This window comes from Triturus cristatus, chromosome 1_1, assembly GCF_964204655.1.
Source record: "Triturus cristatus chromosome 1_1, aTriCri1.1, whole genome shotgun sequence".
NCBI classification, from domain to species: domain Eukaryota; kingdom Metazoa; phylum Chordata; class Amphibia; order Caudata; family Salamandridae; genus Triturus; species Triturus cristatus.
In genome coordinates, this window is record NC_140579.1 from 405,725,224 (window position 1) to 405,744,779 (window position 19,556).

Consider the following 19,556-nt stretch of genomic DNA (forward strand, 5'->3'; position numbering starts at 1 on the left):
TGCCAGGCTTGGTATCCTGACTGCTGGTTTGATTGTTGTCCGCCGGCTTGAGTTTGATTTTGTTGGCCTGTTGAGAAGACTTCCCTTCCTGTAGGTCTTCTGAGGTTAAAACCTTCCCCCTTGAAGGTGCCCCTCTGTTGCAGGGCTCACATAGCCCTGGCCACCTCATTGTCCTTTATTTGTTGTAGGGATTCATCCACCTCACTTCCAAACAGGGCATCTCCTGTGAAGGGTTTTTTTAATAATTGAGGTTTGGACCTCTTGCTTGAAGCCTATTCGGAGCCAGACGTACCTTCTTAACGTTGTGCCTGTGCACATTTGTCTGTTGGCTGTATCAGCTACGTCAAGGGCTGATTTCAGGCAGGCATTTGCTATGTTCTTTCCCTCTTGTATGATGGATTTTGCTCTCTTTTTATCCTCTTCTGGGAGCTTGTTCATCAGTTCTTCAATGTCATTTCATTGTTGGTGGCCATACCTGTTCAGGCGGGCACTGGAGTTTGCAATGCGAAATTGTCTTGCTGCCTCCCTCTCCATCTTTCTCAACACCATGTCCATTCTTTTGCTTTCTCTCTCTGGGGGTGGGCCAGTGGAGTAGTGAATGTTGCTCCTTCTTGCTGTGGTGACAATGATGGAGTCTGACACTTTGTTCTCCTGAATGTATTTAGCATCCTTTGTGGAGGGTTTGTATTTTTTCTCAACCTTTGGGTTACCCCCTTTGCTGAGGCAGGCGCCTTGAAGCAATCCTTGCCCCGATCCAGAAAGCTTGGTAGCATTGGAAAGTATTGTGTCCCCTTGGTGAATGATACCAATGTCTCTAGGAGGAAGCAGGAGTCTCCTTTCTCCTCCTCTAAGGGGGGACCTTGAAGGTATCAGCTGCTCTCTTCAGGAGACTGTTGTAGAAGTCTATGTCGTCTGGTGGCGAAGCCTGCGAGCGATAGCTACTGACCTCCTCTTCTGGGCTTTCTGTGTCAAGATCATTCCATTCTTCCTTGAAAGTCCCTAAGGCTTCCACCTCTTCTGGAGCATCGAGCTCCTCTTCGACATTTTCTTTGTGCAGTTCGGGGGATGCCAGAGCTTTGATGATATCTTTCTCTTCTTCAAAATTCCTTCAGTGCCTCGTTGAACTCCTCCTTCCGTTGAGTGCTGCCATTTCCGCTTCGAGGCGTCTCTTCTTTTTCTCCACCTCGAGGCCCCTTTCGGCGTCTGAGGCCGGGGAGATCCTCTTCTTGGGTGTGGTGGTTTCTGGCTCAGAGTTTGTGGGCTTCTCCTTCGCGGGCTCTCATTCGGCGCTTGCCTCCGTCGGTTTCGACGATCTTCCCTCGTCAGTAGCCCTGGTGTGGGAACCGTGGGGTTCTCTTGGTCACGGCTAACCCTTGGTCGTCATTTTCTTCAACGCCTGGGCTGTTTTTGTGCCTTCTTTTTGTGGCTCTTGGTTTCCGACAGTTGATGGTTTCTTACCTTGTCTGTTTTTTTCTCTGCCTTTTGTCGCCTTCTTCGCGGTACGCCTCTTCTCGACGTCCCCTTCGAGGATCTCGATGTCTGACCCCTGTGTCGATTCTGTGGGCACTCCCTGGTCATCCTCATTGTTTGAGAGGCCAAAGTCCCTCAGCAATGGTTGTTTCTGGCTTTGGACCATGACTGCTTGATGGTCCTCCCTCTGCTTTCGGCGTACCTTGAACATGAACACTGCGTAGGCCTCACACTCTTTATCCTTGTGATCCCTCGGCTGGCTGAGGTTACAAACGTTGTGTGAATCGCACTGTGCAAACTTGTGGTGGCACTTTGGTGAGAATTTGAAAGGGGGGATTTTCCATGGCCCCTACCTCGCCCTCTTTTGACCCATTTCCGTTGTTGCTCTGTCGGGGTTGCCCGACAGAAAGGAGTCCGGAGGTCTTTCTCCTTCTACGGTGTCTTCTCAGTCGATGAACAATGGTTTTTTCACTCAAATTCCTTTATTCTTTCGTGGATTTCATCCAAAACTTCAGAGTGTCTCCCTTTGCTTCCAGACCCAACAACGGAAAAAAGAATCTGAAGATGGCTACCACACAGGAACTTCCGGTGCGCAGTCTGACGACACACAAGGGATAAACCTAGCACCAAATGGTGTTAGACGCCGCCCCAAGCAAAAAAAAAAAAAAAAACACAAAGACCATTCCAAACCAGACCACTAGATGGCGGAAAAATGCACAGCATATGAACCCAGAAAAGGATTCATGCTGCAAAACATCTTGCACAGATCTGGACCCAACATTAGATGGCGGAAGAATGCAGAGCATGTGTATCGCCAGCCACACAAGCCTTGAACACTAATTTTAAATCATTTAAGAAATCCTTTCGAGTCTAGTGTTAAACTGTGGACCTACAAATTGTTAAATTGCTATTAAATTGGGAAGTGCTAGACTTGTGTCACTTCTAGACTGAAGTCAAGCACAGGTTTCCAAAGAGCTATCTTCCTCATTACTGGCTGTAGTGTGATAATACTGAGCTGAGGGTCACAAGGCACACAGGGATTTATTTCCAAGAACGCTTTCTCACTCAGGGACTGACAACACATTTGACTTAGAGCCCCAAAACAAAACACACCGGTGACTCTAGCCTTCTCCCCCCACCACGGTGCTTCATCCTTGGCATCAATCACAGATTCTCAGCCTCGCCCTTGATTCCTGCCTAGGTAACTCACCTGCAGCTGGTAGGCCAGGTCTGACTCTGCCTTCCTCGTGTTCACCTCGATGTCATAGGTTGCTTTCTTCAACTCAAAGTCCCGCTGGGCCTTCGCCATCTCGATCTCGCTGATGTACTGAGCTGACACCTTCTCCTGCATGGCTCTTGCTTCCTGAAGAGGCAAGTAGGAGGGCAGAGATTAGAAGAGGGACTTGCTTCCTGAAGGGGCAAGGAGGAGGGCAGAGATTAGAAGAGGGACTTGCTTCCTGAAGAGGCAAGGAGGAGGGCAGAGGTTAGAAGAGGGAGTTGCTTCCTGAAAAGGCAAGGAGGAGGGCAGAGATTAGAAGAGGTTCTTGCTTCCTGAAGAGGCAAGGAGGAGGGCAGAGATTAGCAGAGGGACTTGCTTTCTGAAGAGGCAAGGAGGAGGGCAGAGATTAGAAGAGGGACTTGCTTCCTGAAGAGGCAAGGAGAAGAAAAGAGATTAGAAGAGGGACTTGCTTCCTGAAGAGGGAAAGAGGAGAGCAGAGATTAGAAGAGGGATGTAAGAAACTGGATCTATATATACTGCACCAAAATGAGGTACAGTGTGTATAGAGTCCAAGGGTCTCCAGAGGTTTGGGAGAGGTTAAAGTTGGATAAAACCTTACTCTCTAAAGTGGTAGCTTGGTCGAGCAGTAAGGCAGTATCAGAGGACAGTGTTAAACAGTTGATGTACACAGTCAGCAAATGAATTCACACACTCAAGAACTGAACTCCAGGCCAATGGTTTTTGTATAAAAAATATACTGTTTTATTTCTAGAACCAAGCAAGCCTGGCACATGTAAGCATAAAAATACTTTGCAGTAGTAGATTACTTGTATGAACACAGTTCAAAATTGCAGTATAACTTGTACTGATTTTGGTTACAGTTTAAGTACGCAGTCTGCAATACTTTGCAGGTATAGTACATTCAAATAGATGGGCTTTTTAAGTAAAATGCAATTGATTACTTTTCAGATTACTTTTGCTAACACAGGGCTGGATCCTAGATTCAGCACTGGGACATTTCCAGAAAACAGTTGAGCAAATTCATTTTACTTAGAGGTACGATTTTTAAAGAATATTATTGTATTTCAAAAGTTGACACTTTCACATAGAATCACCAATGTTATCCTACGGGAGGAAATTCACTTAGCAGGTAAGTTACTTTAACGATACTTTTCTTACTCAGTGCTGGATACCTAGATTCAGCACTGGGACATTTCCTGAAAACAGTTGAGAAAATGCGTTTTTGTTAATCGGGTAATTTTTAAGGAATATTCTCAGTTTTCAAAAGTCGACAATTACAAACTTTTTGGGTGAAAAGGTGTCAATGTTATTCTATGAGGAAAAAGAGGTTATCGGTTTCCAGGTAGGTAATCGGTCTTTGGAGTTAGGGTCCTGGGGTTAGACTCAGGGGTCTCCCAGGGTCAGTGATGCACTGTTGTTGCACCCTCAGCGGCACTCAGACGGCACTTGGGCGGCCGGGTGCAGAGTGTTGAGGCCCAATGTTATCCAATGGAGGATAGGGGGGCTCCGGTTGGCGGCTGCGGGTAAGCAGGCCACGGGGTTGTGGGACTAAAGCTCCTAGGGTTAAGCTCAGGGAAAGTTGGGGACCAAGTTAGCACCAAGGGGGCACCCTCAGCAGCAGTAGGGCGGCCTGGTGCAGGGTGCTGTTTTGAGGTCGGGTGCCCCGTTGATTTCAATGGAGATTCTCCTTGACAAAGAAACACTGCAGGCTCGGGGACGAGGATCTTCCAGGAGTGACCACCACTTCGAAGGGTAAGTTGGGATGTTGAGGGTTGGTTAGGCAACGCTGGGTTGGGCACACAAGGCTGTGGGGCATCGGGTGCAGGGGTGCCTTGGGACGTCGTATTTTCTTACCCGCTCTGGTCACGGTAGGGGGGTCCTCTGGATTGAGGCTGCAGGAGTCGTCTGAAGACTTGAGGCAGGTCAGGAGTCGCCGGATCTCGGGTCAGGATCGCCGGGGGGACCTCCTCGTGGTATTTTTCTACTCGAGCTCGGGCCGGGTTCGGCGGGTGCAGTGTGGGCTGGATTCGCGGTTCCTGGCTGGCACCAGAAGCTGCAGTTCAAACACGTACAGTGTTCATGGGAGAAACAGCTTGGTAAGTGAAGGCAGGCAGGTCCTCTGGGGTTTTTGAGGTTGCTGTCCGCTGGACACGTCTGGGTTTTACAGGAGCAGGTTCGAGGGGAGACAGGCCTGTAGGGCTGGGGCCAAGTCAGTGGGCGTCGTCCTCTTCTTAGCTCTGCACGGTTTCTCGTCCTTCTCTTCTTTTTCTTGTGGCTGCTGGATCCGAGGAAGGAAGGTTCAGGGGGTCCCTAAATACTAAATTTAGGAGCGTTACAGGTAGGTTAAGGGCAGGGACCAATGGGTCCCTTCCCTGGGGTCGGTACACCCCCTATTCTGCCACTCTCCAGTGGGAGGGGGGCAGGAGCCTGTCCCTGGTTGGCTGGGTCCCCCAACCTCAAGATGGCGAGGCCTCAAGATTGTGCTTCACCTCGCCTCCCCCACCTGACGGGTGGAGTTGGCAGAGGTGGGCACACCTCTTTTCTTCACTTGTTTTCCCACCGGTTCTCCCGCCCAAAGTGGGGGTAGAACCAGTGGGGACCAGTTGCTGAAAGTAGCAATTGGTCTGGAGAGGCTCACAAAAGGCGGCATGCCTTTGAAGTCTCTCCTTCGTGAAACCTGGCCATCCTGGGGGAGGAGGCTTGGCACCTCATCCCAGGATGTGCATTGTTTCAGGCCTCAGAGCAGTGAGCTCTCGACCCAGGGGTCCAGAAACATGTCTGGTGGTGGCAGCCTAAGCAGCCACTCAGTCAGGTCACTAGTAGTTGGTCGAATTTCAGGGGGCATCTCTAAGATGCCGTCTGTTGTGCATTTTACTTTAAATCCCACACTGGCACCAGTGTGGGTTTAATGTGCTGAGAAGTTTGATACCAAATTTCCCAGTCTTCAGTGTAGCCATTATGATGCTGTGGAGTTCGTAATGACAAACTCCCAGCACCATATACTCTTAATGGCAGCACTGCACTTCAGTGCCCAGGAATGGACTTGGGCACTGTAGGGGTACAGGGCTCATGCTCCTGTACCCTCACCACTGGCATAGGGCACCCAGCTAGTGGGGTGACTGATGTATGCCAGGGCAGTGGTTTGTGGGCATGGCACACAGGGATATGTGCCATGTCGACTCTTCACTTTGTTCTGCACCAAGGCACTCAGTCTGCAAAGGCAGTGTGTGAGTGTCAGGGTACAGGGCCTCTAAGGGTGGCACAATAAGTGCTGCAGCCCTTAGAGACCTTCTCTGGTTACAGTGCCCTGGGTACCTGTGGTACAATTTAGCAGGGGCTGACATGTGGCCAGAGATGCCAATTCGGTTTGTTTTTGGGGAAAGAACACAGGCCCTGGGAAGCTGATTGGCAGGAACCCAGGGCACACCAAGAAAAAGTGCATCAGTAGTCTGGCAAAAAGTGGGACAGAAACCCACTTTCCTACAAGGGACCAACCCAACCATGAGCAGAAGAGGGTTCTCTCAAGAGTGGTCAACACTAGAAACTGTATATACACAGGACTGTCAGTGGGAAGAAGCAAAAAGGAGGCGGTAGAGTGAGTGGCTTGGGTCCAGCTCTTTGACACTGTAGCTCAAGGCACCTAGGACAGTTCCTAGAGCACCTGGTACAGCTCTTAGAAGGCACACATTCCAATTACCAGTATATCAGAATTGTTTGGCAGAAGTGGAAAAGGAATACATCTGGATAATGTCCTAATTTTACTCAAAACAGGGTATGTCCTCAGGTTAGACTAACAAGTATTATGCTCCTGTGCTTTCTTTTTAACTGTGATCATGTCTGTGCGAACGATGTGTGCACTTTCTCTCCGTAGGTCATTGTAGGGTAGTCATAACCTTCAGAATATCATTTAGAATTCCATAATGTCACCATGGAATGGAGAAAGTAAGAGAGCCAAGGTTAAAACGAAGGCTTAGCTCACAGATCGCAGACATCTGACGATATTACAAAATTAGACGAAAAAAGATGTGGTGATGGCGCTGTGGGAGGCAGGTAAGAAGGTCTGAGGGAGATGTGTCCTGCTATTTTCAAAGATCAATAAATCTAGACACAGATGTGCCCACACTCAATTTCCACGGCACCCAGATGGTCTCACCTTAATGCCTGCATCACGTTTCGCTTCTGCTTCTCCCATTCTGGCATCTTTCTGAACTTGTGCCGTCCTGGCTTTTCCCAGCGAGTGCAGGTAATCCTAAGAGAATGGCGAAAAGAAGGAATACGTAAACAGCAGTTGAGAGAGTTCAAGCAATCCTAGTAGAGGGGGGTGTGGGGCAGGAAATTAGCAAATATAGGATTAGCAAGTGAGAAGTAGTCCCTGAAGTGAACCAAGTTATAAGAAGTGCCTTCTACACCGTACAAACTTCATTGCATCTTCCTACACCTATAGTTCCCACAGAAGCTCCATTCTACTATCTACCTAGTACCATCACACCCGGCCTCCAACTAGGTGACCCACTCTTCCTACATCAAAGAATCCACAATGCGGTAGCCATATCTACTACATATCTGCCTGCGGGATCACAATACCATAGACCTTCACTGGCTACTCGTTGCCAGATTCTGCTCTTCAAGCCACTATGCATCACCTACCTGCCCACCTACAGCTGCGCTCCAAACTTCATCCCAGTAGAACTCGCAATATTCTCCCACAATTGAACTCTTCACTCTAGACCCAAAACACCCTACTGTTGATGCTTTCCTAACCAACCCAACAAACATAACCATTCAGCATCACAAGAAGGGTGTGACTGGAACAGGAAACTGCATGCTGTCCTCCAAGATCTAGAACCAAACCTTCCCGAAAGGAGGGTATGGCAAGGCCACACTCTCACTAACTATCGCTCCTCTCCAAACATACGAGCAGATATTATATGACCACTGAGACACTAGGAAAACAACCCATTGCGTGGCACACATTGTGAGAAAGTGGCTCTGTATATACTGTTCCCAAATAGGTACAGTGTGTGCAGAGTCCACAGTCCCCAGAGGTTTGGCAGAGGCTAAAGTTAGATATAACCTTACTGTCTAAAGTGGTAGCTTGTTCAAGCAGTAAGGCAGTATCAGAGGACAGTGTAAAGCATTTGTTGTACACACTCAGTCAGCAAATGGTCTCACACACTCAATAGCTGAACTCTAGGCCAATGGTTTATATAAAAAATATATGTCTGTTTTATTTTAGAACCAACAATAGGTATTAAAATATACTTTCTCAGAATGAGATGCTTTAGGTAAATACTTTTGCAATATGCAATTGACTTTTGTGAATACTGGTTACAGGTTGTTGCAATAGGCAACACAATTTCAAACACAATAATGCATTGAGCTCAATGGAAGTTTTAAGTTATTTGCAATAGATTACTTTCAGGATTACTTTTGTAACTCCAGGACTGGATCCTAGATTCAGTCCTGGGACAGTTCTTAGAAACAAGTGATAAAAGTCGACTTAGATACTGTTGTGATTTTTAAGCAATATTTAGCTATTTTAAAAGTTGACACTTAGAAGAAATTTCATAGAAAAACAGTCAGTTTCCCTATGGAAGAAAATTCAAGTTACATGTAAAGTAGGTTCTCGTTACTTTTGTAATCCAGTACTGGGCTCCTAGACTCAGTACTGGGATCTCTATCTAAAACAGGTAAGTAATTACGTTTTCACAGTTAGGACGATTTTTAAAGAATATTTAAAGTTTGCAAAAATCGACACTTAGAAGAAATTTCACAGAAGAACAGTCAATGGTTTCCTATGGAAGAAAATTGGGTTACTGGTAGGTACGGTTGTGAATATTTTTCAGTGTCAGTGCGGGGCACCAAGATCCAGCACTGGGATCTCTCCTAAAAGCAGGTGAGTATTTTCGTTTTCGTACTCGGCTGATTTTTGGTGAGTATTTTAAGTTTTAGAAACTCCACACTCAGAAGAAATTTCAGAAGAAACCAGTCAATGTTACCCTATGGAGAAAATGGAGTTATCGGCTGCTGGGTAAGTACTCGACTGGCAAAGTTAAGGTTCTGGGCACAGACTTCGGGGTCTCCCAGGGTCAGGTAGGTACAGTTGTAACACCCTCAGCGGCGCAGGGGCAGCCGGGTGCAGAGTGAGTTAGGCCCAATGTTATCCCATGGGAGGCAGGGGGGCCTTGGTTGGTGGCTGCTGACTAGCAGGCCACGCGGCTGTGGGAGCTGTGCTCCTGGTCACTTGCTCAGGGCAACTGGGGAAGTAGATAGGTGTAGAGGTTACACTGCCAGGGCCACTCGGGCGGCTGGGTGCAGGGTGCTTTTGAGCCTTCGGGTGCTCAATTGATTTCAATTGGAAAGCTCCTGGTTGGAAAAAGGCTGCAAGCTCGGGGACGAAGATTCTTCAGGTGCCACCACCACTTCGAGAGGTAAGTTGGGTAGTTGGATGATAGGTAGGTACCTAGGAGTTGGGCACAGGGGGCCGCAGGGCGCTGGGTGCAGGGGTGCCTTTTGGTGTCGGGAAATTTTACCCTCCGTTGATCGCAGTTGGGGGGGTACCTGGTTCTGAGGCTGCAGGCATCGTCCGGAGCGTCGAGGTGAATCCTTGCGTGCTGTATTCGGGGTCACAGTCGCCGGGGGGTCGTCCTCGTGGTCTTTGTTCACTCTGGCACAGACCAGGCTTGGCGGGTGCAGAGTGTGCATGGTTCGCGGTTCCGGGCTGCTGCCAGGGATTAGAAGCTGATTTTGAGCAGAGCCTCTGCTCATGGGAGTCCCAGGTGCTTAGAGCCAAAAGGTAGCCAGGTCCTCCGGGGTTTGTGAGGTTGCTGGCCACAAGAGGTGCCGGGATGTAGCAGGAGCAGGTTCGAGGGTCGACAGGCCGGTAGGGCTGGGGCCAAAGCAGTTTGTGTCTTCCTCTTCTTTGCAGCTGCACGGCAGGTCTTCTTTCTTCTTGCTCTTCTTTGTATTTTGGAATCTAGAATCTGGGGAAGGAAGGTTCAGGGTGCCCCTAAATACTAGATTTAGGGGCGTTACAGGTAGGTAAAGGGCAGGGACCAATGGGTCCCTGTCCTGGGGTGGGTAAACCTCCTATTCTGCCACTCTCCTGTGGGATGGGGGCAGTAGCCTAGTCTTGATTAGGTTGGGCCTCCCATCTTCAAGATGGCGAGCGCCAGGAGATGTGCTTCACCTCGCCTCCCCCACCTGAGAGGTGGGGTTGGCAGGCTGGCACATCCCCTGTCCTTATTTGGGGTTTCCGGCCAGGCTTCCCGCCAGAGTGGGGGCTGCAAGTGACCTGGGGAAGCTCAAAGAGGCGGCATGCCTTTGAAGCTTTCCCCTGTCCATCCTGGGGGAGGAGACCTAGCACCTCTCCCAGGATGTGCATTGTTGCAGGCCCAGGAGAGCAGGGGCTCTCCAACCCAGGGGTCCAGCAACATGTCTGCTGTGTGGCAGCCTAGGCTGCCTCTCAGACCAGACGTGGATTGTAGGTTAGGTTTCAGGGGGCATCTCTAAGATGCCCTCTGTGGTGCTTGGTACATTAAATCCCAAACTGGCATCAGTGCGGGTTTAATGTGCTGAGAAGTTTGATACCAAACTTCTCAGTCTTCAGTGTTGCCATTATGGTGCTGCGGAGTTAGTGTTTGACGAGCTCTCAGCACCATTTACTCTTAAATGGCAGCACTGCACTTACAGGGCCCAGGAATGGACCTGGGTACTGTAGGGCACAGGGCTCATGCTCCTGTGCCCACACCACTGGCATAGGGCACCCAGCTAGAGGGGTGACTGATGTATGCCAGGGCAGTGTAGGTGGTGGGCATGGCACACAGGGATGTGTACCATGTCGACTCTTTGTTTTGTCTTGTACCCAGACACTCAGCCTGCAAGGGCAGTGTGTGTGTGTGTGTTAGGGTACAGGGCCTCTAACGGTGGCACAATGAGTGCTGCAGCCCTTAGAGGCCTTCCCTAGTCACAAGGCCCTGGGTACCTAGCGTACCATTTACCAGGGGCTGACATGTGGCCAGGGTTTGCCAATTTGGGTTTGAGGTTTTTGTAGGGAAGGAACATAGGCCCTGGACACCTGATTGGCAGGAGTCCTGGGCACACTCAGTCAAAGTACATTCAGCAATTCAGCAAAAAGTGGGGGCATACCATGCAAGAAAGATTGCACTTTCTCACACACATGGCATTGAAACATGTCACACACAGGCCAGACCAGCAAACTGCATCCTTCCAGCCAAACACAGCATTAATTGAAAACTAAAACCCTCCATCCTCCTCTTTGATGTAGTACACACTCAACGTAGCAACAAATGGCAAGGTAAGAGCACCATTACGGCCATTACACACAACACAAAAAGCTTCCCACAGAACCCACACTGCCAGCCTACACACTTCCAACCAAGCACAAACTACAGAGCAGAGTACTTCCTGCCCACAAATCACTTAGCATGGGTATGAAGAGAGATAGAAATATAACTAAGATTTAACACAGATAATCACAAGAGAGGTGGGGAAGGGTAATATGTATATGTTCCCGAGCGAGTGCAGGTAATATGGCTTTGAAGAACACTCGGCCTCTGCCTCCCAAGAACCTATCAGGTGCCTCCAGCATGATCTACACTGGTGGCAGTGCAGTGCCCACCTCTAGAGACCCTCTTCCCACTGTAGGCAAAGATGCCACGTCCCTACCTGATCATCGTGAATGTCCTTCAGAGTGTAGCTGACCACGCTGATGCCCATGTTCACCAGGTCCGATGACGCCACCTTGAAAACCTGCTCCGAGAACTTCTGCCGGTCCTTGTAGATCTCCTGGAAAGAGAGAAGCAAGAAAAGGTGAGGGAACAAAACCAACAGGGAAGAAGGACGAAACACATTTACAGAAGACGGGGGATGGCCAGAGAGGATGTCATGTCAACGGGTTAACGTTAGGGATCAGGCCAAGCTCACAGGGGGAGATGTTTGCAGGAGACTAGCAGACATGAGTGGCCTGGAAGGCCACAGTGACCCGCACAGTCTTGGCTTCTAGGTTCGAAGAACCTACTGATCTATGACCCAGAGTTATTCTGCTTACATTTCCAACCCACCTTCCCACATGGAAGGAGATGCACATAGCTACCCCAACCAGGCCCTTTAGAACATTTTAGGAAATGGTGGCATGAGGGGTTTGAGATTTCTTTCTACCATTCCTGATGCACTTATTAACAAGCACTTGCAGTAAGTTATTTTCTACGCTCAGTATCACACAAGGTTTGTCATTACTTGATGAAACGTTGCTAGAAGCGATCCAATGGGACGGTCTCCAATTCCCTTTGTTTTACAATGGGGAGTAACCAGTGCCCTAGTGTCTAAACCTAAAGGACATGCAACGTCCCACAGTGACGATGAACCTTGTCACGTATGATCCGATCACTGCACCACTGTTCCTCACAGTGGAAGAAGTAAAGATAGATCACGGACGCCAGTCCCCCTCACATAACACATACAGGCAGCATTAGTTTATCAGCACTATGCTATACGTCCCACTGAACGATCGGACCTGGAGGCCAGGCCAACCATGATCCCATCCATCCCCCCCGGCTGCCGGCCCCTAGAAGTACGTGGACCCACGTCCACCAGTGCATATGTCACCCCGCGACCACCGACGACGCCAGTACCCAAAAACTCCATGGACTCCCCCTCTCCCTCCCCAGTTCGAATCCAACCCAATTCTGTTCAGAAATTTTACACAGGATCACGTCCACACAGGCAAGGCATTGGACTAATAACTGCACGACGAACAATGCATTTATTCCGAAGTTCAGGATATGTTGATGGATACCCTGTCACATGTTGCAAAATGTCACAGTAAATACAAAATGTCAATAAAAACAGGTTTAAAAAAAAAAAGTGTTCTTAAAAAGTCTCTCCGGGTGCAGCGTGACCACAGAGCTCTCGCGCCACATGGGATCTACTGTGAGCTTACACCATGGGACAGGAAGAGATGGTAGGACAGCAGCGCTGGAAGCCAGACTCCTGCTGGACAGTCAGCAGGTGCCACCGGCTCCTAAATGGTAGAAAACAAGTAGAAGCAGTCTCATCAGCCTGCTTCCACACCCTTCGGAAGCTCCACAAGAACTTCAGGTGGATCCCAGTGAACACCAGGAAGGCAGTCACACAGGCGCTCATCACCAGCGGACTAGACTAACGGAACACACTCTACATAGGAATCACTGCACGCCGCCTAAAGAGACTCCAGACAATACTGAACGTAGTGGCAACACTCATCCTCGACCTCCCCAGAAGGATCCACATCACACCCCATCTCAGGAAACTACACTGGCTCCTGATTCAGAAGAGATAACAGTTAAAGATGCTGACCCATGCTTACAAAGTCCTGCACAATGAAGGACCACCAAACATCAACAAATGTCTGACCTTCACCAACCAACAAGACACCCTCGATCCTCCTCTTCTCCCTCAGACACCCCCGGATCCGCCAAACTAACAGGGGAGCACGCTCCTTTTCGGACCTGGCAGCCAAGGCGTGGAACAATCTCCCCCTGCACATCAGCACCGTACTGTTGCTCCCGCAATTAAGGAAAGAGCTCAAGACCTGGATGTTTGAATGAACAAACCACCACTCAGCAGCCTACAGCTCCAGTGACTTGAGATCCTCACAGGTGATGTGCCGCGCTTTACAAATGTTTGATTGATTGATTGATGCTCATGAATCCACACTCATCTGTTTGTATGATCATCACGCAGCTGCTCTTTCGTGGTAATCGATTCCCGTGTTCTCAGTGGCAAGAGGCTATCCGTGCTCTAAAGGGCCTTAGTCACAAACTCACATCAACAGCCCTGAAACCTACACCGACCGAGCTGTGCTCCATTCCAGAGCCGCCTCTGCGCTCTCACTCTACGGTCGTTGATGATTGGACATACAAGCCTTGGAGACACCCCATGATAAGAGGTAAAACAGGAAGACACGGTCTGCATGGTTGGCCACCACCAGAGAGGTGGTTCCGCCACACGGCGCCTGCTATGGACCATGAAATAGATCAGGTGGAGGAGATGGACAGAGTGGGTGGGACGCCTCACAAGTAGCCACAGAAGGCCTTACCTCGACGGTCATGTGGGCCATGATGGCTCTTTGGTGGCCTTCCAGCGTCTCCAGCGAGATGTGGGCTACCTCGTTCTCTGACTTCCCCAGGAACATCTGACAGGCGGCAGCCAGCATCTCTTTATTCTGCCCTTGGATCTTCACCTGTGAAGGAGCAGGTGCCATAGTGGTAAGGAAGGGGGAGGGAGGAAGGAGAGAAGGTGGTGAGAAGTTAGATGTGGAGCAAAAACCAGAAGCTTGAGTGTGTAAAATTTGAGGGGTAGCTCTGCTGTCCGAGTTTCTAAAATCTGAAAACCATTATGGATAGTTGTTCGAGTCCTAAGGTCTGCGTATCCAGAGGCATTCTTGTGGTGTCTGCATAATATCTGTGTAATCTGAAAGAGCCTGTGATATCTTAAATCTAAGTGTAGGAGATCTGGGATACCTTTTACCTGGACATGAGAGACTTTATTAATCTGAGGTCACTCTTGGATGTTTTATCCTTTAGGCTCTGTATAACATGAGGAATAAGTCATTAGCCAATCATTCTCTTTTATTTATATGTTTTGCCATCTTATTCCAGAGTAGAACTTTTACCAGCGTGCCCAAGATCTTACAGAGACTTGACCTACCAAGGCAGCCTTGCCTCCCTTTTTACTTGAATTGTACCAGAACAAACTGGGGTTACCGAAGTCTGTTTAATAAAGATGAATTTTGTATAAAATCACACAGGAGTGATCCTGTCAATTTGAGTGGAGTTAAATCCAAATATAGGGATAATATCTATGGATTATAAATTACCACCCGCCTCCATAGGTGAACGTTAACCTGAGGAATAACTCCACTGACTGTGCCTGTAAATACTGTCACCTCAGTGATAACTCCACTGTCAGAGACTGTTGAATGTGTGTAACCTGTAATAGCTCTGCTGTCTGGGCCTGTAAGATCTTCATAACATGAGAGATTGCTGGGTTGTCTGGGCTTGTAAGATGTTTGCAACCTGTCAGATAGTTCAGCTGCCTGGGATTGTAAGATCTTTATAACATGAGAGATAGCTCTGCTGTCTGGGCTTGTAAGATCTTTATAACATGAGAGACAGATAGCCTGGCTGCGAGCATCAGAGCCTGAACCAATGCCTCTCTGCTCGCTCTGTGCCCCATGTAGCCCTGGTTGACCCGAACACTTGGGCCAGGTCCACAAGTGCCTTACCTGGGCTATGCCAGTGACGGAGATGGGGACCCCGTGCCGCGTGTACACCTTCTCGCTCTTGACGTTCAGAGTCAGGGTGTTGAGGGAGATCCTGGAAGGGGGCACAGAGAAGGCATGGTTAAAATAAGGTGCAGGGCACAATGCGTCATACCACTGGCCGGAACTTTATCTAAGCACTAAGTGAGGAGCGGGGCCTGCCCTATGTGCCTGTTGGATCAGTCTGTTTAGAACACACTGCCTTATACACAGATGCAGTGTGACTGTAATCAGACGGCAGTGTGACTGTAGGCAGACGGCAGAGTGACTGTAGGCAGACGGCAGAGTGACTGTAGGCAGACGGCAGAGTGACTGTAGGCAGACGGCAGAGTGACTGTAGGCAGACGGCAGAGTGACTGTAGGCAGGCGGCAGAGTGACTGTAGGCAGGCGGCAGTGTGACTGTAGACAGGCGGCAGTGTGACTGTAGACAGGCGGCAGTGTGACTGTAGACAGGCGGCAGTGTGACTGTAGACAGGCGGCAGTGTGACTGTAGACAGGCGGCAGTGTGACTGTAGACAGGCGGCAGTGTGACTGTAGACAGGCGGCAGTGTGACTGTAGACAGGCGGCAGTGTGACTAGACAGGCGGCAGTGTGACTGTAGACAGGCGGCGGTGTGACTAATCAGGCGGCAGTGTGATTGTAATCAGACGGCAGTGTGACTGTAATCAGGCGGTAGGGGGACTGTAATCAGGCAGCAGGGGGACTGTAATCAGGCAGCAGGGGGGACTGTAATCAGGCAGCAGGGGGACTGTAATCAGGCAGCAGGGGGACTAATCAGACGGCAGTGTGACTAATCAGACGGCAGTGGGACTAATCAGACGGCAGTGGGACTAATCAGACGGCAGTGGGACTAATCAGACGGCAGTGGGACTAATCAGACGGCAGTGGGAATGTACGCAGACGGCAGTGGGAATGTACGCAGACGGCAGTGGGAATGTACGCAGACGGCAGTGGGAATGTACGCAGACGGCAGTGGGAATGTACGCAGACGGCAGTGTGACTGTACGCAGACGGCAGTGTGACTGTACGCAGACGGCAGTGTGACTGTACGCAGACGGCAGTGTGACTGTACGTAGACGGCAGCGTGACTGTAGGCAGACGGCAGCGTGACTGTAGGCAGACGGCAGTGTGACTGTAGACTGTAGACAGGCGGCAGTGTGACTGTACGCAGGCTGCAGGGTAACTGTACGCAGGCGGCGGTGTGACTGTACGCAGGCGGCGGTGTGACTGTAATCAGACGGCAGTGTGACTGTAATCAGGCGGTAGGGGGACTGTAATCAGGCAGCAGGGGGACTGTAATCAGGCAGCAGGGGGACTGTAATCAGGCAGCAGGGGGACTGTAATCAGGCAGCAGGGGGACTGTAATCAGACGGCAGTGTGACTAATCAGACGGCAGTGTGACTAATCAGACGGCAGTGGGACTGTAAGCAGACGGCAGTGGGACTGTAAGCAGACGGCAGTGGGACTGTAAGCAGACGGCAGTGGGACTGTAAGCAGACGGCAGTGGGACTGTACGCAGACGGCAGTGGGACTGTACGCAGACGGCAGTGGGAATGTACGCAGACGGCAGTGGGAATGTATGCAGACGGCAGTGGGAATGTATGCAGACGGCAGTGGGAATGTACGCAGACGGCAGTGTGACTGTACGCAGACGGCAGTGTGACTGTACGTAGACGGCAGTGTGATTGTAATCAACGGCAGCGTGACTGTATGCAGACGGCAGCAGTGTGACTGTAATCAGACGGAATGTGTGAATGTACGCAGACGGCAGTGTGAATGTACGCAGACGGCAGTGTGAATGTACGCAGACGGCAGTGTGAATGTACGCAGACGGCAGTGTGAATGTACGCAGACGGCAGTGTGAATGTATGCAAACGGCGGCATTGTGACTGTAGGCAGACGGCAGTGTGACTGTAGGCAGACGGCAGTGTGACTGTAGGCAAACGGCAGTGTGACTGTAGACTGTAGGCAGACGGCAGTGTGACTGTAGACTGTAGGCAGACGGCAGTGTGACTGTAGACTGTAGGCAGACGGCAGTGTGACAGTAGGCAGACGGCAGTGTGACAGTAGGCAGACGGCAGTGTGACAGTAGGCAGACGGCAGTGTGACTGTACGCAGACGGCAGTGTGACTGTACGCAGACGGCAGTGTGACCGTACGCAGACGGCAGTGTGACCGTACGCAGACGGCAGTGTGACCGTACGCAGACGGCAGTGTGACCGTACGCAGACGGCAGTGTGACTGTACGCAGACGGCAGCGGGAATGTACGCAGACGGCAGCGGGAATGTACGCAGACGGCAGCGGGAATGTACGCAGACGGCAGCGGGAATGTACGCAGGAGGCAGCGGGAATGTACGCAGGCGGCAGCGTGAATGTACGCAGGCGGCAGCGTAAATGTACGCAGGCGGCAGTGTAAATGTACGCAGGCGGCAGTGTAAATGTACGCAGGCGGCAGTGTGACTGTACGCAGACGGCAGCGTGAATGTACGCAGACGGCAGTGTGAATGTATGCAAACGGCGGCATTGTGACTGTAGGCAGACGGCAGTGTGACTGTAGGCAAACGATGGCATTGTGACTGTAGGCAAACGGCGGCAGTGTGACTGTAGGCAGACGGCAGTGTGACTGTAGGCAGACGGCAGTGTGACTGTAGACTGTAGGCAAACGGCAGTGTGACTGTAGACTGTAGGCAGACGGCAGTGTGACTGTAGACTGTAGGCAGACGGCAGTGTGACTGTAGACTGTAGGCAGACGGCAGTGTGACAGTAGGCAGACGGCAGTGTGACAGTAGGCAGACGGCAGTGTGACAGTAGGCAGACGGCAGTGTGACAGTAGGCAGACGGCAGTGTGACTGTACGCAGACGGCAGTGTGACTGTACGCAGACGGCAGTGTGACCGTACGCAGACGGCAGTGTGACCGTACGCAGACGGCAGTGTGACCGTACGCAGACGGCAGTGTGACCGTACGCAGACGGCAGTGTGACCGTACGCAGACGGCAGCGTGACTGTACGCAGACGGCAGCGGGAATGTACGCAGACGGCAGCGGGAATGTACGCAGACGGCAGCGGGAATGTACGCAGACGGCAGCGGGAATGTACGCAGGAGGCAGCGGGAATGTACGCAGGCGGCAGCGTGAATGTACGCAGGCGGCAGCGTAAATGTACGCAGGCGGCAGTGTAAATGTACGCAGGCGGCAGTGTAAATGTACGCAGGCGGCAGCGTGACTGTACGCAGACGGCAGCGTGAATGTACGCAGACGGCAGTGTGAATGTATGCAAACGGCGGCATTGTGACTGTAGGCAGACGGCAGTGTGACTGTAGGCAAACGATGGCATTGTGACTGTAGGCAAACGGCGGCAGTGTGACTGTAGGCAGACGGCAGTGTGACTGTAGGAAAACGGCGGCAGTGTGACTGTAGGCAGACGGCAGTGTGACTGTAGGCAGACGGCAGTGTGACTGTAGACAGGCGGCAGTGTGACTGTAGACAGGCGGCAGTGTGACTAGACAGGCGGCAGTGTGACTGTAGACAGGCGGCGGTGTGACTAATCAGGCGGCAGTGTGATTGTAATCAGACGGCAGTGTGACTGTAATCAGGCGGTAGGGGGACTGTAGGCAGACGGCAGTGTGACTGTAGGCAGACGGCAGTGTGACTGTAGGCAGACGGCAGTGTGACTGTAGGCAGACGGCAGTGTGACTGTAGGCAGACGGCAGTGTGACTGTAGGCAGACGGCAGTGTGACTGTAGGCAGACGGCAGTGTGACTGTAGGCAGACGGCAGTGTGACTGTAGGCAGACGGCAGCGTGACTGTAGGCAGACGGCAGCGTGACTGTAGGCAGACGGCAGCGTGACTGTACGCAGACGGCAGCGTGACTGTACGCAGACGGCAGCGTGACTGTACGCAGACGGCAGCGTGACTGTACGCAGACGGCAGCGTGACTGTACGCAGACGGCAGCGTGACTGTACGCAGACGGCAGCGTGACTGTACGCAGACGGCAGCGTTAATGTACGCAGGCGGCAGTGTAAATGTACGCAGGCGGCAGTGTGACTGTAGGCAGACGGCAGTGTGACTGTAGGCAGACGGCAGTGTGACTGTAGGCAGACGGCAGTGTGACTGTAGGCAGACGGCAGCGTGACTGTACGCAGACGGCAGCGTGACTGTACGCAGACGGCAGCGTGACTGTACGCAGACGGCAGCGTGACTGTACGCAGACGGCAGCGTGACTGTACGCAGACGGCAGCGTGAATGTACGCAGGCGGCAGCGTAAATGTACGCAGGCGGCAGCGTGAATGTACGCAGGCGGCAGTGTGACTGTAGGCAAACGGCGGCAGTGTGACTGTAGGCAAACGGCGGCAGTGTGACTGTAGGCAAACGGCGGCAGTGTGACTGTAGGCAAACGGCGGCAGTGTGACTGTAGGCAAACGGCGGCATTGTGACTGTAGGCAAACGGCGGCAGTGTGACTGTAGGCAAACGGCGGCAGTGTGACTGTAGACAGGCGGCAGTGTGACTGTAGGCAGACGGCAG

The 19,556-nt window shown here is 51.2% G+C and overlaps 1 protein-coding gene across 2 annotated transcripts in view; it reads right to left on the reverse strand.

The window, feature by feature from the left end:
• LOC146870322 (flotillin-1-like) overlaps window positions 1-19,556 on the reverse strand; it is a 259,354-nt gene that overhangs the window by 126,523 nt on the left and 113,275 nt on the right. For both annotated transcript variants that reach the window (XM_085640181.1, XM_085640178.1), the window contains exons 4-8: window positions 14,997-15,087; window positions 13,809-13,952; window positions 11,399-11,518; window positions 6,864-6,959; window positions 2,681-2,833 (exon numbers count right to left, since the gene is read on the reverse strand). In XM_085640181.1, the coding sequence (XP_085496307.1) occupies window positions 2,681-2,833; window positions 6,864-6,959; window positions 11,399-11,518; window positions 13,809-13,952; window positions 14,997-15,087 (604 nt within the window). The remainder of the gene's footprint in view (window positions 1-2,680; window positions 2,834-6,863; window positions 6,960-11,398; window positions 11,519-13,808; window positions 13,953-14,996; window positions 15,088-19,556) is intronic.